The 21569-nt window shown below is 41.4% G+C and overlaps 1 protein-coding gene across 1 annotated transcript in view; it reads right to left on the minus strand.

The window, feature by feature from the left end:
* RBM17 (RNA binding motif protein 17) overlaps positions 1-21569 on the minus strand; it is a 28854-nt gene that overhangs the window by 6865 nt on the left and 420 nt on the right. Inside the window, exons 2-7 of the mRNA XM_030940965.1 lie at positions 13812-13952; positions 9822-9938; positions 5816-5982; positions 4679-4776; positions 1529-1585; positions 149-290 (exon numbers count right to left, since the gene is read on the minus strand). Coding sequence (XP_030796825.1) covers positions 149-290; positions 1529-1585; positions 4679-4776; positions 5816-5982; positions 9822-9938; positions 13812-13934 — 704 coding nt within the window. The 5' untranslated portion in view covers positions 13935-13952. The remainder of the gene's footprint in view (positions 1-148; positions 291-1528; positions 1586-4678; positions 4777-5815; positions 5983-9821; positions 9939-13811; positions 13953-21569) is intronic.

Here is a 21569-nt window from a genome sequence, read left to right on the forward strand (position 1 = left end):
TTGAGGCAGGCACCGTGTGACCTGCACACACCAAGAGTCTCCCCACAGCCTGAATGTTCTCAGTTTCAAACAAGCTGCATCTGTTGAAAGGGCTATCAATGCTTCACATTGTCTCTCAAGTCCTTAGATAAGAACATTAAATCATTACCCCATGTTAGCGAGGAAGGAGTTGCTAGGCCCAGTTGGAGATCTTGGTCTGTCTTGTTCCTCGTACACTGGGGGAGGAATGGCAGCTTTGGAAGACTGTGATCGAGGTCTTGAGTCCTCTTCATAAGGAAAATCTCGGGGTACTATTGGAGAAACATAAAGTAGTCTCACCAAAATACTATAGAAAACCCTCTGAAACCTCACTTGTATCAATTATTTATCTCGAACAAATTTAACCTACTTTTTGGTTTACCACAAGGAGAAAAACACCAAATCAATTTTACAGGCTTTATATGACTTTTTTTAAAACCACAGAGGAAGGACACTACTTTCCTGATTCCAGCTTTGCTTTTGCGATTTCTATCTCCTCAAACGTCCTTTTTATACTTTACTGAAATGTTATTTACCCTTTAAAATCTCATTGAATGAATATTCTTGCTGGAAAGAGCTTCTGTATGTTCCAAGGAGATACAATCAGGCCATCATTTGACTCCTGCAGCACCTTGTGTGCACTTGTCTAGACCCCGACCTATCTCATCAGCCTCATGGCCCACAAAGGTCTCCGAGGTTAGAGGCCATGCACTGGAGCGGTGGCTTCAACCCTAGTTACATGAAAGTCAGCAGGAAGCTTTAAGACCATCCAGATGCCTTGAGCCCCACTCCCAAAGACTGGTTTCAATTGGGGTTTATTGTTTGTCTGTTGTTTTCACGTAACAGGCATTTCATAACATCTTAGAAATTATCTTCTTTAAAAGATAAATAAAATCCAACAAGTTTTAAAAAGTACTATAAATGAGAATATCTGCTTGGGATAGTTTAGGTATGGTCCAATCCAGAGAATGGGAAAATGACCTAGATGATATTCAAGTGTCCAATCCCAATCCCCAAATTCTACTGCGAGAAGGAACAGTGGATGAGGGTGTTTTGGCAATAAAATGACATGCAAACCCACCTGCACTGAAATGGAAAGGGAAGAAAAAAATCTAATCAAGGAAGGCACTGCCACCTTGTGGAGGGTCATGAATATAACAGCCTCTAAACCTCTTGAGTTAAAAAACTGTAATGATCTGCTGTTTTATCTCCAAATGAATCTAACAAGAAGTAAGAAATGTTAATGAAAACAAAGTGAATTGCATAAAAAAGAGATGGATTCCACTGCATGAAATCCAAGCCTCAGAGCCTGGCATAGAAAGGTCTCTGCAGGAGGGCGCTGCATTCTGAGATCCAGGTGCAGCCTCAGGTGATAGAGCCAGGCAGGCTTGCAGGTCTTTTCCTTCTAAACTTAGGAAACCTGAGGCCCAAGCTGAGATCCCCCCCCCCCCCCAGTGATTGGGTTAAAGACCTGTATCAGAATAAAAGAGGAAGACACAGATCTACTTACACTCTTTGTCTTTCTCTACCAGAGAAGTGGGTGGGGCAATGGCAGCACCGCCCATGCCTGCAAAACCACAAATCCAAGCATTAAAGGAGGTTTCTGATGCCAGACTCCCAAGGACTATGACACACCATATATCTATCACCCACCCCACTAAGAAAAAACTAAAAAAGGAGGGCCTGCTACTTCTGATGACCTCCTGCTACATATAAACAAACCTCTGATGCTAGGATTTAAAATGTAGAGAAGAGGCAACACTCCCTCAGATATGCAAAATTGTTCCTTCATAAAAGGAACTCAAGAGCCCCACAATGTAGTTTGCAAATGATAACTTTAAGGCAAAACAATACAACCAAGAGAACCAGCAGTTACTTAAAAAGAGAGTAATGTAACTATCTACTGAGAGCAATACGTATCAGGCCCTTTATACGCATGGCCTTGTTCGGGCTTCACAGACCTCTGAAGTAGATATTACTGCATCCGGTTTACAGATAAGAGAATGATCAGAGGGGAGTGAATCAACAGAAAGGGAGTAAACCCAGCTCCCTGCGTTGCCAAATCCCCCCCACCACACAGCACGCTCCTTTTCCAGGGTGCAAACTACTGGAATTAAACACACATTTGAAAGTGTGGGTCCTTCTGGCTCCTGATGAAACTGCTGCGTGTTGTCACTATTCCTGGTGTATTTCCTGGACAATGAATGGTGAACACAAACAAACCAAAAGAGGTAAGACAGATCTTTTCTATCTGCTATTCAACAACTGGAAGGAGAACATCAGTGGAGACCACAGGAATTTTGCATTAGGTATAAGTCCTAACATACATGGATTATATATACATAATATTATATAATACATATGTATTATATCTTAACAATGAAATAACATAAAATGTAAAATTTTAAAAACTGATTACAAAGTCATGCTGCATCAGCACAAAACGTTTGACAAAAGAAATTATTCTGGCTGGACACAGTGGTTCACTCCTGTAATCCCAGCACATGGGAGGCTGAGGCAGGCAAATCACTTGAGGCTAGGAGTTTGAGACCAGCCTGGTCAACATGGTGAAACCCCATCTCTACTAAAAATGCAAAAATCAACTGGGCATGGTGGCGCACACCTGTAATCCCAGCTATTCGGGAGGCTGAGGCAGAAGAATCACTTGAAACTGGGAGAGGGAGGTTGCAGTGAGCTGAGATAGCACTACTGCACTCCAGCCGGGGCAACAGAGCGAGAGGGTCTCAAAAAAAAAAAAAAAAAAAAAAAGAGGCCGGGTGCAGTGGCTCATACCTGTAATCCCAGAACTTTGGGGGGCTGAGGTGGGTGAATCACTTGAGGTCAGGAGTTTGAGACCCGCCTGACAAACAGGGTGAAACCCCGTCTCTACAAAAAATGTAAAAATTAGATGTATGTGGTGGCGCACACCTGTAATCCCAGCTACTCTGGAGGCTGAGGCAGAAGAACTGCTAGAACCCAGGAGGTTGGAGGTTGTGGTGAGCCAAGATTGCACCACCGCACTCCTGCCTGAGCGACAGAGTGACTCCAATTCAAAAATAAATAAATAAACTATTCTAAAGAATTATTCTAGAAATTATTCTAAAGCCAGTGTCCATGCATTTTGATCAACAGGACTGGACGATATAAAATCCTCAAGGAGAAATATGAACCTGAGTAAAACCTTATATTTCTTTTGAAATACTTCCTATGATCATTTTACTAACCTCGTCACTAGGACTGAGAGTGATTACTGATTCTGAAAAGCAGATTAGCCCTAATAAGTTCAGTTAAAAAAATTCAGGGTGATTACTGGAAATCTGCTACTAATCACATTAAAATAAGAACATCAATCTGTCAACAACTATACATATAATGGGCATGCCACTACTTCCCTATCATGAGCTACATGGTCAAACAAAGTCTTCTCATTCAAAGCTATCTAGTTCCCGCTGGTGTTTTTATTTTTATTTTTTATTTTTTATTTTTATTTTTTTTTTTTTTTTGAGGCGGAGTCTCGCTCTGTTGCCCGGACTGGAGTGCAGTGGCCGGATCTCAGCTCACTGCAAGCTCCGCCTCCCGGGTTTGCGCCATTCTCCCGCCTCAGCCTCCCGAGTAGCTGGGACTACAGGCGCCCGCCACCTCGCCCGGCTAGTTTTTGTATTTTTAGTAGAGACGGGGTTTCACTGTGTTAGCCAGGATGGTCTCGATCTCCTGACCTCGTGATCCGCCCGTCTCGGCCTCCCAAAGTGCTGGGATTACAGGCTTGAGCCACCGCGCCCGGCCCCCGCTGGTGTTTAAGAAAAAAACAAAACAAAACAATGTCCTTAATACGGAAAGCATGCCTCCTTATTAAAAAGGGCAATTTATAAGCTGGAAAAACGAGACCTACAAATATTCAACCTGTATACTGAATTCCAAAACAAGTTAACAAAAACCAACATCTGAGGATTAACTAAGACAGTGGAGATGAAATGTGTCACAATGGCCGGGCGCGGTGGCGCAAGCCTGTAATCCCAGCACTGTGGGAGGCCGAGACGGGCGGATCATGAGGTCAGGAGATCGAGACCATCCTGGCTAACACGGTGAAACCCCGTCTCTACTAAAAATACAAAAATTAGCCGGGCAAGGTGGCGGGCGCCTGTAGTCCCAGCTACTCGGGAGGCTGAGGCAGGAGAATGGCGTAAACCCGGGAGGCGGAGCTTGCAGTGAGCTGAGATCTGGCCACTGCACTCCAGTCCGGGCGACAGAGCGAGACTCTGCCTCAAAAAAAAAAAAAAAAAAAGAAATGTGTCACAATGCCCAACACAGACACACTCAATGTTAACTATGCTTCTCCCCTAAGAGAAACAACAGAGTGGATTCAGCATAGGCCAACTGGACTGTGCTGCAGGTAAAGACAGTATAGGAATAGATTTTAAGCTAGTCCCAAAGTATCCAATAAATAAATGTTAGAAAGTGGTTGTGAAGCTCCAAGGAAAATATATATGAAAGCCCAATATAAATTAAAACTTACACAAATGTGTATTGCTCGGATTCCAGAAAGAAAATTACCCAAATCAACGTCAAATGAACTATTTATCAAACTGAAAAGAAAAAGCACATAGTGGAATTGTACTTCCACTATTTAAATATATTTAAGACATATTTGTTCACGCCTTACTTCTTTTCCTCCTCTCTCGCTCATAATCTTCATCTTCATCAGAATCTGGATCTGGTCTCCTTGCAAACCCACTTGCTTCATGTCTGTCTTTGCGCCTTCTGTGATAATAAAGGAAATAAATGTTCATCACGGATGAACCAATTTAGAGACCTGAACCTGGGATGACTTCCTCTTGGCCAGAAGATAACCAAATCCTTTCACAATCAACTATTAAGTTGCAGAGGTAGGAAGCATAACTGGTAAAAGATTAAAGTAGATAAAGTATGAAAAGTGAGAAAAATTCAAGAGATAAATTGAACCAATAACTACATTAGAGTAACCAGCAGGAAAAAAAGGTTCCTTGACATTGACCTTTTCCAATGTTAAAGCCTATCAACATAGTAATAATTTAATCATTTCAACAGTCTATAACACTTTCACTCATGAAATGATTCAAAAAATGGGACAGTATATTAATATTTAATACATGTTAACTATTTGATAATTAATACTAAATATTTTTCAAAAGAAGAACTACAAATACATTCTACTACTCATACTTTGCAAAAACATAAATAAAAGCTGCATATGAATTTTTAAAAATTCCACCTGGCTCAAAAATAGTAAAAGTTAAGAAAGAAGAGTATTTTAAGTACTTTAAATAGCTGTGATTTTACAAGTTGAGAATCCCTTATTCCAAATGCCTGAGACCAGAAGTGTTTCGAATTTTGGAATATTTGCATTACAATTACCGGTTCAGCATCCCTAAGCCAAAATCCCCCAATGCACATTTCCTTTGAGCGGCATGTTGGCATTCCAAAGATTTTGGAGCGTTTCAGATTTCGCATTTTTGAATTAGGGATAGTCAACCTATAGCAGAGTACCAGCACAGAAAAAAAATTTTCAACATCAGGTTTTTAAGTTATTTTTCTAACAACTCACTCAAAATATACACTTTAGATCTTCAGTCTATAGGTGAAGTCTACATTCTGAGATGTAACAGGTACAAATCATAAAACAGTTTGATTCCTTGTAGTGACTGATCAGATCACCCATGAAAATTAACTTTAGCCTTACAGACAGCAGCGAAGTCCATTCATTAACATTTTAATGAACATTTCAACTGTAAAACATTCCCAAATCCGAAGGAAGCCTTACTTTTCCCTTTCTTCTATTTCCTTTTGTCTTTCCAGCTCCCGCTGTCTCTGTCGTTCCTCTCTTTGGCGCTTCACTACTTTCTCATAATCATTAGGAAACATAGGGTCATATTCGTCAGCTAAGGGAATCAGAACTTCCCCTGCAGAAAACCCACTGGGAACAGGATCCTGAGGAAGGTAAAAACAGCAGTAAAAATCATCTTTATATCTTAGCGCTCTACTCACAAAATTAAGGTCAAAGCATATGGGAGATAAAAGGGCCTTGAACATCATCTAGCCCCCTCCTTTGTTTCACAGACAAAGAAAACAAATACCAGACAAGGCCACATGCCTCATCAGGTGGCAGCAGACACAGGACACAAAATTCCACCTCTTAGATTAGTACTATCTCTATAATACTCTATGGCATTTTTCCTGGAATTCCTAAATAAGCCACCACCAGCTAAAATGTTAGTTGAGTAAAAAATTTGAATATTTATAGTAAAGCACTGAATGCTTTTTTTTTATAGATCTCTATGACAACTTAAAAAATAAAACAACCATGAACACCACAATCATTCTTGCAGTCATCATTTTAATAGAATAACTTCAGATTTTGATTACATGGAGATAACAATATATGGAGATCTCAGAAACCATCTTCTCGGTCTTTTTAATCCTCTGAACACATGTCCCTTCCCAGGCAGGCTGCATTTCAGGCACTGAGTTTGACACATGGGGATGTAATTTCCCTTCCAGCATCATATTTTTTTTTTAAGGTTCACTAAAATCGGGTTTAGATAACGGTTTGTGCTTTCTCATCTATACATTCAGAAACTTGGTCTACTCTTTGAAAGAAAAGAAGTAGCCATGACAGGCCGGGCGCGGTGGCTCAAGCCTGTAATCCCAGCACTTTGGGAGGCCGAGACGGGCGGATCACGAGGTCAGGAGATCGAGACCATCCTGGCTAACACAGTGAAACCCCGTCTCTACTAAAAATACAAAAACTAGCCGGGCGAGGTGGCGGGCGCCTGTAGTCCCAGCTACTCGGGAGGCTGAGGCGGGAGAATGGCGCAAACCCGGGAGGCGGAGCTTGCAGTGAGCTGAGATCCGGCCACTGCACTCCAGCCTGGGCGACAGAGCAAGACTCCGTCTCAAAAAAAAAAAAAAAAAAAAAAAAAAAAAAGAAGTAGCCACGACAAAGAAATTAGCAAAACAAGAGAGGCAGAGCACAGCCAGTATACTAGGAAATACCTGAGTAGACACAGAACTTTACCCTAGGCTGGCCTCAGTCTACACGTGGTGCTGGAAGCCCTGACCCAATTTTACTAAACCTTCCCACACTTTCTCCTGTTAGTTTTCTTAGCATAATTATTCGTTATTAGCTGTAACAATGCCTTTTCTCATTTTCAAAGACACCTCAAACAAGCACAGGTTAGGATTAGTGTCCCCTTTTATTTAAACACACATCCAAAACGACAAGGATTCATGTCCTTGAGCGCCCAGTCTGTACCTCTTACAGGAGGTACACTGTCCAACTGTAGAAAAGGCAAGAAGGTCGTTCGTAAACATGTTTCCTGCTTGAACACAGAACCGATAAGAACAAGACAGCTTACATGCCATATTAACACACCTAAATCTAACAGTTTCTTTGTTTCATGGTTGGGTCTGACATTTTACACTATAAAACAAACACTTCATCATTTCCTTACGACGAAATATCAGGAAATGCTATGATCCAATGAATAAGAGCAATTAGGAAAGTAACTATAATCACCTCCCAGGCCCTAACACTGGAAAAGATATTTAATGTAGGGCTCCTAAAGGTTAGTTATGCATTTGTATTCATTTTATAAAAGACATTTAAAAAATACAAAAGCACATGAAGATTTCTTTTCAGTTATTATTTAGAGAGAAACTGACAATCAGTCACTCAATTTATCTAACACAATTATCACAACGTGTCTAAGAGAACAAACTGTCAATATGAAGGTTCATTCTCTGACACTTCAAAATTTCAAAGAAAAAAACTTTTACGTATAAACCCTGCTACGCTTAACAATGAAATCAATCATCCTTTTCTAAATGCTACAATGAATAAAGTGATTTGTTCAATTAAAAAAAATTAAAATGTTAATACCCTCAATGCTGAGGAGGGAGGATGGGGTAAAATTCACCCTCATATGCCTGAGGTGATACTGTGCACTGCTGGAAGTAAACTGGTGCCAGAACAGACCAGCCATAAAAACGGCTATCTTAATGTCACCTCAGGAAATCCAAGAAAATAACCCCAATTACACAGAAACATCTCTGTAAAGATGTTCATTAGTGGGCTGGGTGCAGAGGCTCATGCCTGTATAATCTCAGCACTTTGGGAGGCCAAGGCAGGTGGATCGTTTGAGCTCGGGAGTTCAAAACCAGCCTGGACAACATGGTGAACCCTCGTCTCTACAGAAAATTAGTCAAGCGTGATGGCATACGCCTGTGGTCCTAGCAACTCAGTAGACTGAGGTGGTAGGATCGCTTGAGCCCGGGAGGAGGAGGTTGCAGTGAGCCAAGACTGCCACTGCTCTCCAGTGTGGTGACAGAGCAAAACCCTGTCTCAAAAATAAAAATCCCAAAAAGATGTTAATTAGAATGGTATTTATAAAGGCAACGTAAAAGCAAATCTAGGTGGTTTTACAGTTAGGGAATACTTGTGTAAATTATGATGCATTCGCTTAATGAGAATAAAATTAAAAATTGATCGTGAAAACTATGTAACAAGGAGGAAAAAGGCTTACTCATTAAATAGGAGACTAATATAGGTACTAGAACCAATACACAATTAGAGAAGAAACGATGAGCCAGTTTTTAAATTAGATGTAGTAGGAAAAAACCAGGTACCAAATTTATGGCGGAAAATGCTCAATGACTAGGAATCAGCAAAAAAACACCTCCACCATGGGGTGCCTTCCCTCCTGAAGAACCAGCCCTCAGGAGCAATACCCGCTCCCCTCAGAAAAGGATAACTCAAGGGTAAGCTGCAGCCACAGCCTGGCCCAGAACACAAGCAGGACAGGCCGCAGGCAGAGCCCAACCCAGAACAGTGACGTGAAATGAAGCCGGCAGGAGTGTGCCCTTGGGGCTGCCCCAGCCTGATGCAGCCCTTCCCACATGTGGTGGGAAGGACAAGCACGCCTTGCTAAGAAACTGTCTTGATAGCACTATTATTAATCTTTTGGTCATTTTCCATCAAGCGGTTTTGTGCGATTCATAGTGTTGTTTAAATGACCACAGTCATTATCTGAATGCCATCTGTGGAAAGATAAACGTACCCTTAAATAGTGGGTATAATTTTAACTAGTTTATTCACTCATTTTACCTCATTTTATCTAGTTTTTACTATGATTTTGAGTTATCCTTTTCCAGATCTTCTTCATCCTCAGTAACCCAGTTTATAGACTTGACCACATGTTTGTTTTCGAGCATATGTAAAATCACTGGAATCATAAAGGTTAGGGTGGAAGTGGGTTTTAAAATCCCTTTCTCTGTTTTAATCCACAATAAATCAGTAAGTACTAACATTGTTATGATAGCAAAAAATAGAACACCCCATATATCCAGCATTAAAGGAATTACAGTTCATCTACACAAGAGAGTAGAGTGAAGCCATTAATGGGATCATACAGTCCTGTATTTTTTGACAGAGTCACAACGTAATAAGTAAGAAACGCAAGTTAGCAGAAGGTGGAGCAGGCACAGAATGGAAAAATATAAGTTCTTCACTTCTGGAGTGTATGACTGAAGGTAATTTGTTTTTCTTTCTGCCTATCTCTAGTTTCTGATTTTTCTACAACAAATTATTTTATTTCAAATAGATAAATTTTAAAATTGGCAAAACAAAAGTAAAAATTAAGTGGAAAATAATATTGACTTGGTTTCAAAGGCCTACTAAGGAGACTATCTGTTAAGAGTAACATATATGCAAAATAAGCCACATGGAAAACAGGAAAATGTATCAAGGTCACAGGCAGGTGCGGCCTTACCTTCAGCCCAGCTGCTACATGTGGTGGAGTGTCCACAATTTGCCGGTCATCTGAGGAGCCACCTCGCTTCAGGTCAATGACTGGGGCGAGGACTGTACTTTGTTTCGTCCTTTGGCTCTAAAATCATCAAAAACGAGGAAAACATACAGCAGTTTCAAATTAAAATTCACACTGTTTGCAACAAATACTTTCTTTCTGGTCCCTGCAACAAACCTTTGAGATATGAGAAAACTATAATCTTAAAACAACAGCCTTTTAATTTATTACTATAATCATATGTTATTTTCTTTTCAGCTTTTCAAAAAAACACGAGATTTTCTCCATTTCTGTGAAAGGTTTACAATAAACTTGGTCACTTTCAAAAGATACTTGGGGATGAGGATTTTGTTCCCTCCTACTAGGATACAGAATCCTTCCTACCTCCTTTATTACGAATCTACAAAAAAAAGTTTTTAAAAGAAAACAATCATTCCTACACATTCAATTATAGTTAATGTTCTACCATACTTTCTTGGCCTTACACCTACATTTCTTGCTACACCATTTGAAAGAAAGTTGGAGACATCATGACGCTTCACCCTAATCTCCTGAAACTGTGGATATTCTCCTATGTGAGGTCACCACCCCTACAAAAATCACTAATTCTCATGTCATTTCCCATCCAGTTCAGATTCTCCAAGATATCCCCAAAATGTCCTTTAAACAGCTGATTTTTTTGAACCAGGATCCTACCAAAGTTCCTCAAATGCTTTTGTTTTTTAAGTGTCTTGATTGAGAACAGTACCTCTTCCCCATCATCATCATCACCATCATCTTCATCTCCTCTTCCTTTTTTTCCTCTGACACTATCTTGTAAAATGCTGTTTGTTCTAGATCTGTCTAATAACTAACTACCTGACTATTTAGTTTAGCTTGTTCCTCTGTTCCCTGTAATTCCCGAAACCTGGAGGTTAAAGGTTAAAGAATTCAGGGTAAAGCTTTTAGGCAAGAACACTTCCCAGATGAGGCAGTGTGCCCCTTCCTGCATCACACAGCAGGCACACTGAGTCAGGCTGTCTATCAACAATGCTAAGGTTGATCACATGGATATGGTGGTAACCATTAGATCTTTTGATTAGAAAGATTTAGTTTTTCTCTTTTGCAAGTCAAAGTGTTACAAATTTTCATTACCACTATAAAAGGCACAAAATACGCCTTCATCTCTCCTGAATATAACAATACTTATAAATTTAAGCAAACAAAATTTAATCCAATTAACAACTCACAAAATAAATATGAAAGTTTAAAGAACGGAAGGGAGATTTATTAGAATCACATATTTTCTTTCTTTTTTTTTTTTTTTTTTTGAGATGGAGTCTTGCTCTGTCGCCAGGCTGGAGTACAGTGGTTCGATCTAGGCTCACTGCAACCTCCGCCTCCCAGGGTGAAGCAATTCTCTTGTCTCAGCCTCCAGAGTAGCTGGGATTACAGGCGCATGACACCACACTGGGCTAATATTTGTATTTTTATTAGAGACAGGGTTTCACCATGTTGGTCAGGCTGGTCTCAAACTCCTGACCTCAGATGATCCATCCGCCTTGGCCTCCCAAAGTGCTGGGATTACAGGTGCAAGCCACCGTGCCCAGTCAGAATCACGTATTTTCTATTATTATTTTCTATTGAATATAGAGTTGGCCCTCTGTATCTACAGGTTCCACATATCTAACCCCAGGCTGAAAATATTAAGAACATAAAACAATACAACAAAAAATACAAACAAAAAAAAAAATACGGTATAACAACTTTTTACACAGCATTTACATTGTGTTAGGTATTGCAAGCAATCCAGAGATTATTTAAAATATGGGAAGATATGTGCTGGTTATGTGCAAATTCCACACCATTTTATATAAGGGACTTGGGCACTCTTGGATTTTGTTATCCGGTGGGGGGATCCTTGAACCAATTCCCTGTGGACACCAAGAAACAACTCTGTATTTTTTCAAATGGAGATACAAATGAAACCACAGCTTCAAATTTTCTCTACCAAATAAATATCTTTACAGGTTTGGCTAGGCCAATCTAGTATTCTGAGTAACTAAACAGCCTAAGAGAATGCAATCTTCATTGCCCTTAAAAAAAAAAAAAAAAAAAAAAAAACCACAAAACTAACTGTACATAGCAATCTCAAAAGTTTTAGAAAGTTAGTAGAAATAACTTCACAAGCTACCTCAAGTTTTAAAAATCTATATAAGGCCGGGCACGGTGGCTCACATCCACATCTTTCCTGCAAAGCAAAAGTTACACGAAATCTACAAAGATTTTATACATTTACTTTTTAAAAAAATTAAAGAGAAAAACGAGGTTTTGCTAACCTTCCTTACATTTGGAATGAAAACTTGTTTTAAAAAAACAAAAAATACTGGCACCCAAAAAATCTAAATTTGTTAATGATTATAAATTCTTAAGTCTCTGCTATCCAGTTTCAATGATTACCAACTCATGGGTAGTTCTGTTCTTCCCTCCCTCCCCTGCCCGGTACTGAATTGGTTCGAAGTAAATCCCAAAAATGACATCATCTTATCAGTAAATATTTCAGCATGTATCTCTAAAGTACTTTTTCTCAAGTTTAATTATTGCCTCCCCAACAAGGAGCCTTTTAATACATTTTCTCTTTTAATACATTTTAAAATACATGAAATTTTAACACTGTGCACAATATGAGCAAGATTTTTTTCACCCCCCAAAAGACCAATATTCGCTCTGTTTGGGGGGATATAGCCTCCATTGCGAATGCAAACTCTAGAGCATAAAGACCTCTAAAATAGTAAACAAATCATACCATTCTCATGCCTACATTTTAATGGCAAATAGCCAGTCAACAACTATGTTTTTAATGTTTTACATGTTGACTTATTTCAAGGACATTGCCAATACCCAACATGTACACAACAGAAACAAAAGCAATTAGCATCCAGAACATGTATGCCTGACGCCTTCACAACCAATACTTCAATACTTCACAAAACTTCAATAAGTCACACCCAGCAGCTTAGGCATTCTGTGGAGCTTCTTCCCAACGTGCTGCTTCCAAACTATCTCCAACAAACCAGTAGGAACGCTACTTAAAAATGCCCACTCCTATACAAAAAACTAGCCGGGCGAGGTGGCGGGCGCTTGTAGTCCCAGCTACTTGGGAGGCTGAGGCAGGAGAATGGCGGGAACCCGGGAGGGGAAGCTTGCAGTGAGCTGAGATCCGGCCACTGCACTCCAGCCTGGGTGACAGAGCAAGACTCCGCCTCAAAAAAAAAAAAGAAAAAAAAAAAAAAAAAAAAATGCCCACTCCTGGGGCTCCAGTTTAAACTAGAGTTTACCAGAATATTAGGAGGATGGCTACAAAATCAGCACCTTAAACAAGTTCTCACTCAATCTTAGACCTCCACTACTTAAGTTTGAAAACCAGTGTCACTGCTGGTTCAGAGTACCGGTTTTTTGTTTTGTTTTGTTTTGTTTGAGACGGAGGCTTGCTGTGTCGCTCAGGCTGGAGTGCAGTGGCGCAATCTCTGCCTCCCGGGTTCAGGCCATTCTCCTCTCCTGCCTCAGCCTCCCGCGCAGCTGGGACTACAGGCACCCACCCACCATGCCAGTTAATTTTTTGTATTTTTAGTAGAGAGAGGGTTTCACCATGTTAGCCAGGACGGTCTCCCATCTCCTGACCTCATGATCTGCCTGCCTTGGCCTCCCAAAGTGCTGGGATTACAGGCGTGAGCCACGGCGCCCAACCCCGCAGAGTACTGTTTTTCTTCATTCCTGTCCCATGAAATGTTCCTATTCCCAGGAGCCAGGAGCAGCAAAGCTGCCTTAAACTCCTCCTTCCTCTCCCCCTACAAATGTTTAACACCATTTACCCAATACAAAGGCAGAAGAGCAAGCTGAAACCAAATTCCTTATCATCCTAATGAGGAACCCACTCTGGAGGCCTCTGCTCTCCTGCTCTGGGCTTGTTTTTACCTTTGCCTGAGTGAGAGCTGCTTTCTTCACCTGAAGCTGAGACTGCAGAAGTTTGAAGTTTTTGGACCAGCCTTCCGTTTTTGAGTCACTGGTCTCCACTCCTAGGTCATCGTACAGGGACATCTTTTCTTCAGTTTAATGCTGAAAGGCAAAAGGGGTGGGGATTAAAGAATGCACAATTCAATAAAGGCTTTTCATGTTAAAATAAAAATCATGAAATTTTAGAGGTAAAAGGTCCAGGACCTTTCAGCAACAGAGGCCAAGGCTCCTGGTACCATTAATGTAGGGTTCTTCCTGATACATGAAGCTACGTCATGTATTATTTCTAAAATAAGCCTCTAGAATTCATTTTTCCATCTATAAGACCATGCAGTCAGGTGATCCATGAGTGAAATCCTTCAATGCTAGGGCACATAATGAGGTAAGAATTGGGACATTATTAATTACATATATCAAATTTTTAAAAAATTCTATTCATGTCAGTGCCAAAAAGTAGAAGCCTTACAAAACACAAATTACCAGGTTGATTTAGCACAATTAGCTACCCTTTCATAAAGAAAAAATTTAAATACACTCCTAGGGAAAAAAGTGACAGAAATGACCTCTTAGATGTGATTCTGTCAATTACGATTATCAAGGGGGAGCTGGTTATATCTTAAATATTATGATTTCCTCATATCCCACCAAGTGGAAACTTGTCATCTTTAATGATAGCGATTACAAAGACAATCAACAATCTGCATATGAACAAGCAACATACAGCTTCCGTGCAGAACAGAGGAACATGTGAAAACAAAAATCGAGTCAGCAGGCACAAAGCGTAACATGCAATGCAGCATCAGCAGCAGGTCCCATGAAAGCCCAGCACTGTACAGACATGATGCTGGGGTTGAGGGAATCAATCTGCCCAAGGCCACAGTGGAAGCCCCTTCCAACCCAGCCAGGCCAACTCCAAAGCCCTCACCAGTGAACCCCAACTGCCACTTTTAAAAAAAACTCAACATTCTGAAACCCACCAACATGCTTACTTCTTCAAACAAGAAATCAATCTCACAGACAGAAAGAGAACATAATTTAAACAGAAACCCACAAGTTGCAAGCAAATGCTTAGCATAGTAGTTCCCAATTTATGGACAAATTCCCAAAGTCTGTCCCATATGCCCAGGGGGCCCATAAAGCATTTTCCCATGGAAACAGTGTTATCGAAAAGCCTAATTTGCTTGTGTTCTGTGGCTCAGAAGAGAAGGAAAATATTTAACACATATCCTCCTTAGGTCTGACTCGGCAAGCATTTCTCTTGAAGGTACTCTTACTTCTCAGCTCCTCCATTACCAGGATTCTAAGACCCCGCCACCCCAACACCTCAGCTGATGTTGGTACCACACTGTTTGGAGTGAGGGACGGAGTGCACACCAACTTCTGTTCCCTCAGAACTGCCCTGGTCTTAAGTACAGGAACTCCCTGGCTGAAGTCAGCACCCGAAAAACTGGTACCACTTTTTAGTTTCTTCCATTCCTTCATAGATGAACCCTCTGATTAATTAAAACCTCTCCTTTTTCCTTCATATGTGAACCCTCCGATTAATTAAAACCTCTCTATTTTGATTTTTAAATGAAAGGCCCCCCAAGGCCGTACAGAAGCAGGGAAAGCAGACTGTCCAGGGGTATCAATGGCTGACTGCTCAAACGAATCACATAAGAATGAAGGGATGGCAGCTGTAGTGGCTCACACCTGTAATCCCAGCACTTTGGGAGGCATAGGAGGGCGGATCACTTGAGGTCAGGAGTTCCAGATCAGCCTGGCCAACATAGTGAAACCCTGTCTCTATTAAAAATACAAAAATTAGCTGGGCATGGTGGTGGACGACTGCAATCCCAGCTACTCGGGAGGCTGAAGCATGACAATCGCCTGAATCTGGGAGGCAGATGTTGCAGTAAGCCAAGATCACACCACTGCACTCCAGCCTGGGCGATAGATCGAGACTCCACCACCTCCCCAGCCCCCTGACCAAAAAAAAGAATGAAGGTATGCTGGGATGCAGACAGACTCTCCTCCTGACATCTTCATTGCCAAACTGCACTTTCTCAGGAACTTGGGGATGATGTCTCGTGACATAGGCCTGAAGCACTGAGGCCAAATCAGGAAAAAATAATGAACTCCATTCTTTAACAAATATGGCTGAAATATAACCATGTCCTCAAAAGTCTTAGAGGGAATCTCCTGATGTCCACTTCAGAGCCTAGTTTAATAACTCTGAACTCCAAGAAAACCTAGATCCAGTTTGTTTTGTTCACTGCTCTATCCTCAGACTAAGATCAATATCCAATCCACAGCTAAATAGGAAATGAGGCCAAACTGCAGTTTATACTCCATTTGCAAAGCCCTCTCAATTAGAAATTTCTGGCCAACAATCACTGGCCAGCAGGAAGAACACTACGCCAAATAGCTTTTGAGGTTTTTGTACACTTTTTTTCCAGCTTACCCAGAACTCAAAACTCATTGTTCACATCTAGATACATATCCTTAAATTTTAATCTAAAAAAACTCAAACAGCAACAATAAAGAAAAACAATGCTGGGTGTCCAGCTTAGCATTGTGGCTCCCAAAAACACTTCTTCAGAAATGACCATGCACCTTTCATCTAACTTAATCTTTTGAGTCCTCTTCATCCAACTGGTGACCAAACCAAGCCTACTGAACTACAGGTTCTTCTGTTCCTTCTTTATTCTTAAAATGGAGGGGGAATACTAATACATTCTGAGAAATAAACAATGTGACTTTCTGGAAAATCACAAAACAGAGATAAATCAAAATTTGTTTGCAACTCAAACTAAACTCTACTTTAGATATTTGCTTTTCTCAATACAGACTATCTCCAATACGAAAATCTGAAATCCTTCGAATCTGAGCAACAACATGACCCCAAAGTAGAAAATTCCACACCAGGCCGGGTGTGGTGTCTCGCACCTGTAATCCCAGCACTTTGGGAGGCCAAGGCGGGCAGATCATAAGGTCTGGAGATGGAGACCATCCTGGCTAAGACGGTAAAACCCCGCCTCTACTAAAAATACAAAAACTAAATTAACCGGGCATGGTGGCGGGCGCCTGTAGTCCCAGCTACTGGGAAGGCTGAGGCGGGAGAATGGCGTGAACCCGGAAGGCGGAGCTTGTGGTGAGCCAAGATCGTGCTACTGCACTCTAGCCTGGGTGACAGAGTGAGACTCCATCTCAAAAAAAAAAAATCTACACTTGACTTCATGTGATGGGTCACAGTCAAAAATGCAGTGAAATCTTTTTGCATGCACAAAATTATTAAAAGTATTACATATATTGCATATTCAGGCTATCTGTAGAAAGTATATATGAGGCATAAATGAATTTTGGGTTTAGACATGGGTCCCATCCCCAAGATATCTCACTATGTATATGTAGGCATTCTGAAAATCTAAAAATACTCGAAATTTGAAACACTTCTGGTCCAAGCATTTTGGGTAAGGGATACTCAATCCATTTCTCTTTATAACTTGAGAACTTTACCAAAAGTGTTTATGAACACGTTAGTGCCACCAGAAATGGGTTAACCAAATGCCCATTAAACTTCGAGGGGAAAGGCTCATTTATTTATTTTTGCATCTACAATTTCCGTCATAGAGCAGGCATTTAATAAGCTTTATTAAAATACTAATAATGGGCTGGGTGTGGTGGCTCACGCCTGTAATCCCAGCACTTTGGGAGGCCAAGGCAGGCGGATCACTTGAGGTCAGGAGTTTGAGACCAGCCTGGCCAACACGGTGAAACCTCATCTCTATTAAAAATACAAAACTAGCCGGGTGTGGTGGTGCATGCCTGTAGCCCTGTCCCAGCTACTTGGGAGGCTGACATAGGAGAATCGCTTGAACCCGGGTGGCAGAGGTTGCAGTGAGCGGAGATCGCACCACTGCACTCCAGCCTGGAAGACAGGGCGAGATTCTGTCTCAAAAAAATAAAATAAAATAAAAGATAAAATATAAAAATGTGTTAAAATGGTAATTGGATGTATGTTTCACCACACATAAAAAATTTTTTTTAAAGAAATAGGTAAAGAGGCAGCACTGGGGAATAAGGGAAGGAGGTAAACCCCAGGGAGGGAAGCAACACTCCTCACCCTCCCCAGAAGAGTCAACACTGAAGGAAAGAGCTCTCTAAACTTTGAGGTTAAAAATCAAGCAGTGTACTGGATCTCAGCTGCCAACAGTTCTTCCATCAATAGATTCGATATTAAGCAAAAAATTCAAAAGTGAATTAATGAGGTTTTATGAGACCACACATCTCCTCTGATTCCATGCCATTTAAGATGGCTGACTGACAATTCCAGTTGATTTGCTGCATTGTGCAAAAGTTTCAGAAACCATTAGGCAGCAAATCTCATGTTCATTTAAAGGTCCTCAGTTCTCTTCTGAAACCTGCAAAACGCTTTAAATATTAGAAACTGATGTCATCTCACCAGCATCTGCTAGTTTTCTTAACACTGAGCTTATAAAATCAAATCTCTGCATCACAGCAAATGCAAAAGAGCTTTCTTTGTTTTTCTCATTTTCACTGAACTTTAAGTTCACAGAAGGGGATTAATCATAGCAACAACACACTCTCATCCATCCACATACGTATTACCTGCTTTTGTTTAATTATTATAATGCTGCAAGCACCTGTGATTTCACCGCCCAAAACAAGACAGGAGTTAGACTCAGAAACCACACTCAACCACACTGCTCCCCCAACCCATTTATGTAATTTCCCTGGAATTCTGTTCTCATTATTTCCTTGTTTTCCTCCTTTTATGTAATTTTATTTACAGTTTTAGTTAATCTATTCCTTAAAAAGTGTGTATTCCTTATTTTAGCTGTATTAAGCATTTATGAATATACAATAGTTAATTCTCCCCACCGCAACTACTGAAATGTAGTAAGTGCATTAATAAGACTGCCAAGACCCAAACTTACCCTAATTAACGTTGACATATTACTTAGACAACACAACACATTTATTTCATTAGGTCTGCTGCCAGGTAACAAAAAGCTGTACTTTCTAACAATTGGATATACCACAAAAAGCCAGGATCAAAAGTAAATACAAATTGCTGGGTTTTATAACTTTAAAATATTTGCTATTTCCTTCCTTTTTGTGGCAACACTACGCTTTGAGCAACCCACGTTTCATATAGGCTACATTTTCTCTCAAGAAACATAACAAACATGGTTCTGCCAGAAGGAAGAATGGTGAGTTTTCAAGATTCCACCCAAGCTGGAAAGTATTTTTTTTAAAACATGTGCAACTGGCAGGAAAAAGAACATGGAAGAGTCTTCTCAGAAGCACCCCACCTACTTATCTTTCAAGTGCATCTCAGAAGCCTTTAGTGACTATTGCCCCCACATAAAACTAACTCCCCCCAATTGGTTTCCTCAAGCATACTCAGATCACAGCAACCTTGGCAAGTTGTGCTGCCTATTGTTTCACACACCTGTTTCTTCCTGCAGTGTAAGCCCCCTAAGGGCAGGGGTGTTTAAGTCTTCAGCTTTGTATCTCTAGCTTAGCACCATGCTGGAACACTGTAAGTGGCTCTATTAATATTTTTTAAATGTGTTAGTGAAAGGATGAAAAATGTTAATGCACCTATTTAAATCACATTATTATGAAACAGTGAGATCTGCAGATCTGCTTTTTAAGCACATAACTTATAAGTAGCATAAAATTTAAACTGTAAACCATAATTAAGGAGAGAAAAACTACCACCACCACACAACCAATAAAGAGTCGAGGTCTGAGTTCCGAGCACCTAAAGAGGCAGGCTTGTTAGGAAGAAATATTTCTATCACTAAATAGCTATTCATGCATCACAAAACAAAGCATGCCTCTTTGAAGCCTAAAGAATATGGCAAGACTGGGCCCAGTGGCTCACGCCTGTAATCCTAGCACTTTGGGAGGCCGAGGCAGGAGGACCACCTGAGATCAGGAGTTCCAGACCAGCCTGGCCAACATGGTGAAACCCTGTCTCTACCGAAAATACAAAAATTGGCCGGGCATGGTGGCAAGCGCCTGTAATCCCAGCTACTCAGGAGGCTGAGGCAGGAGAACCATTTGAGCCCGGGAAGCGGAGGCTGCAGTGAGCCGACTTGCACAGCTGCACTCCAGCCTGGACCACAGAGTGAGACTCTGTCTCAGGAGAAAAAAAACATGGCAAATATACACAAAAACGAACAGGAGGGGAAACGGAAGGCGTGGTGCACTTTGGTGTCCGCAAAAAATACAGCTAAAAAAGCATCTACTTCAAGTATAACATATAACATGATTTTCTAAAGAATTAAAAAAAAATTTTTTCCCGTACCTCCATCTGACACCCTTGTCAATTTAATCTTTCCGTTCAATCTCACACTCTGCTGTTACCAAAATGCAAACAGTCGAGTAGAGTCACCTGTAATTTAGGCGAATAAACAGAACTTCCTTCACTATTGACTATTACGAAAGGTTTGAGAGATGACTAGCCTGGGATCATCTGTTCCCTGCTGGGGGGAGGTCTGAAAAATTCATATGCAGGGGATAATGGGAAGGTAATTTAAAGCAAACCAGGTAAAAAGAAATCCACTTTAAATAAAGTTGCATTTGGGAATGTACAACAATCCTCTCAAGAGCCTCCAGAAACGCTGTCTTTGTTCCGCAGAGTTTCACAATCGCACAACCTGCTGTTAGAAACTGGACTGCATGCAGCACCTTGCTTAACTAACTAAAAGCCCTCTCGTTCAGCTCACTAAACTGTTACCCCATATTCCCTAAAAGCCATCATTAGGATCAAAATATCTGCAGCCTTTATCAACTAAAAATGTGGAAACTGAGTTGCATCCTTTTAAAAACTCCATCTGCTGCGGGGAGCCAGTGCTCATCTTGAGTATATGCGAATCTTGCCCTTATCTAGAATATACTATTTCCCATCCATATGTCTGGCTCTAGCAAAATATGGACCCTCAATGGCGCTCCTTTACTGCTTCTCAAGAAACCTCCATGTTCTGACCTGACTACTCCTCGAAACACAGCACCACCCGCTCCTCAAACCTTTCTCTCCGCCTTACCTGCAGTTTCCAGGACGCACTACCGGGCTTCACTTCTGCTACTTTCGCACTTATCGCCGGGAGCCTTTTTTCCCACCTGTCACATCTAACAAAGTACCTTCGAAACTCAACATAAGCATCACCTCCTCTCCCAAGAGAGGTCCTTTCAGACCCTACTTGCGTCTCTCCGATCAACCCGGGCCTGGGTTTTCACGCCTGCTGTCCTAGAAACCAAACTCCTGCAAGCAGGGGCAGAACCTCATTCCACCCGCATTCTCCGATCATTACACATCCTCCGGGCAAAAGGTGAAGCTCAAAGACTGCTTGGGGTCGGACGTGAGCGCGGAAACACCGCTCAAACAGCACGAGCGGAGGCGACGCCGGGGTCAGGGCTGCATTCCTGTCCTAGGGAGCTCTGGAGTCTGGGAAACGACAACGTCTGCACTCCCAGTTCTGAAACCCGGAGAGGAACCGGCTTCTTTCTCCGAGTCCCGGAGAGGGGCAACTGTGCGGGGTCAGGGGGGACACGCTCCGGGCTACTGGGGTCTAGTGACCGGACCACTTCGTCAGGATGTGGTCCACGAGGCGAAGGAGAAACGCTCTTCAGTACCAAAGAGCCAGGGGCAGACAGGAGGAGGAGGAGGGGAAGAGGGAGAAGGTCAGGGCCCGGGTCACCGGA

Source organism: Rhinopithecus roxellana, chromosome 11 (genome assembly GCF_007565055.1).
Source record: "Rhinopithecus roxellana isolate Shanxi Qingling chromosome 11, ASM756505v1, whole genome shotgun sequence".
NCBI classification, from domain to species: domain Eukaryota; kingdom Metazoa; phylum Chordata; class Mammalia; order Primates; family Cercopithecidae; genus Rhinopithecus; species Rhinopithecus roxellana.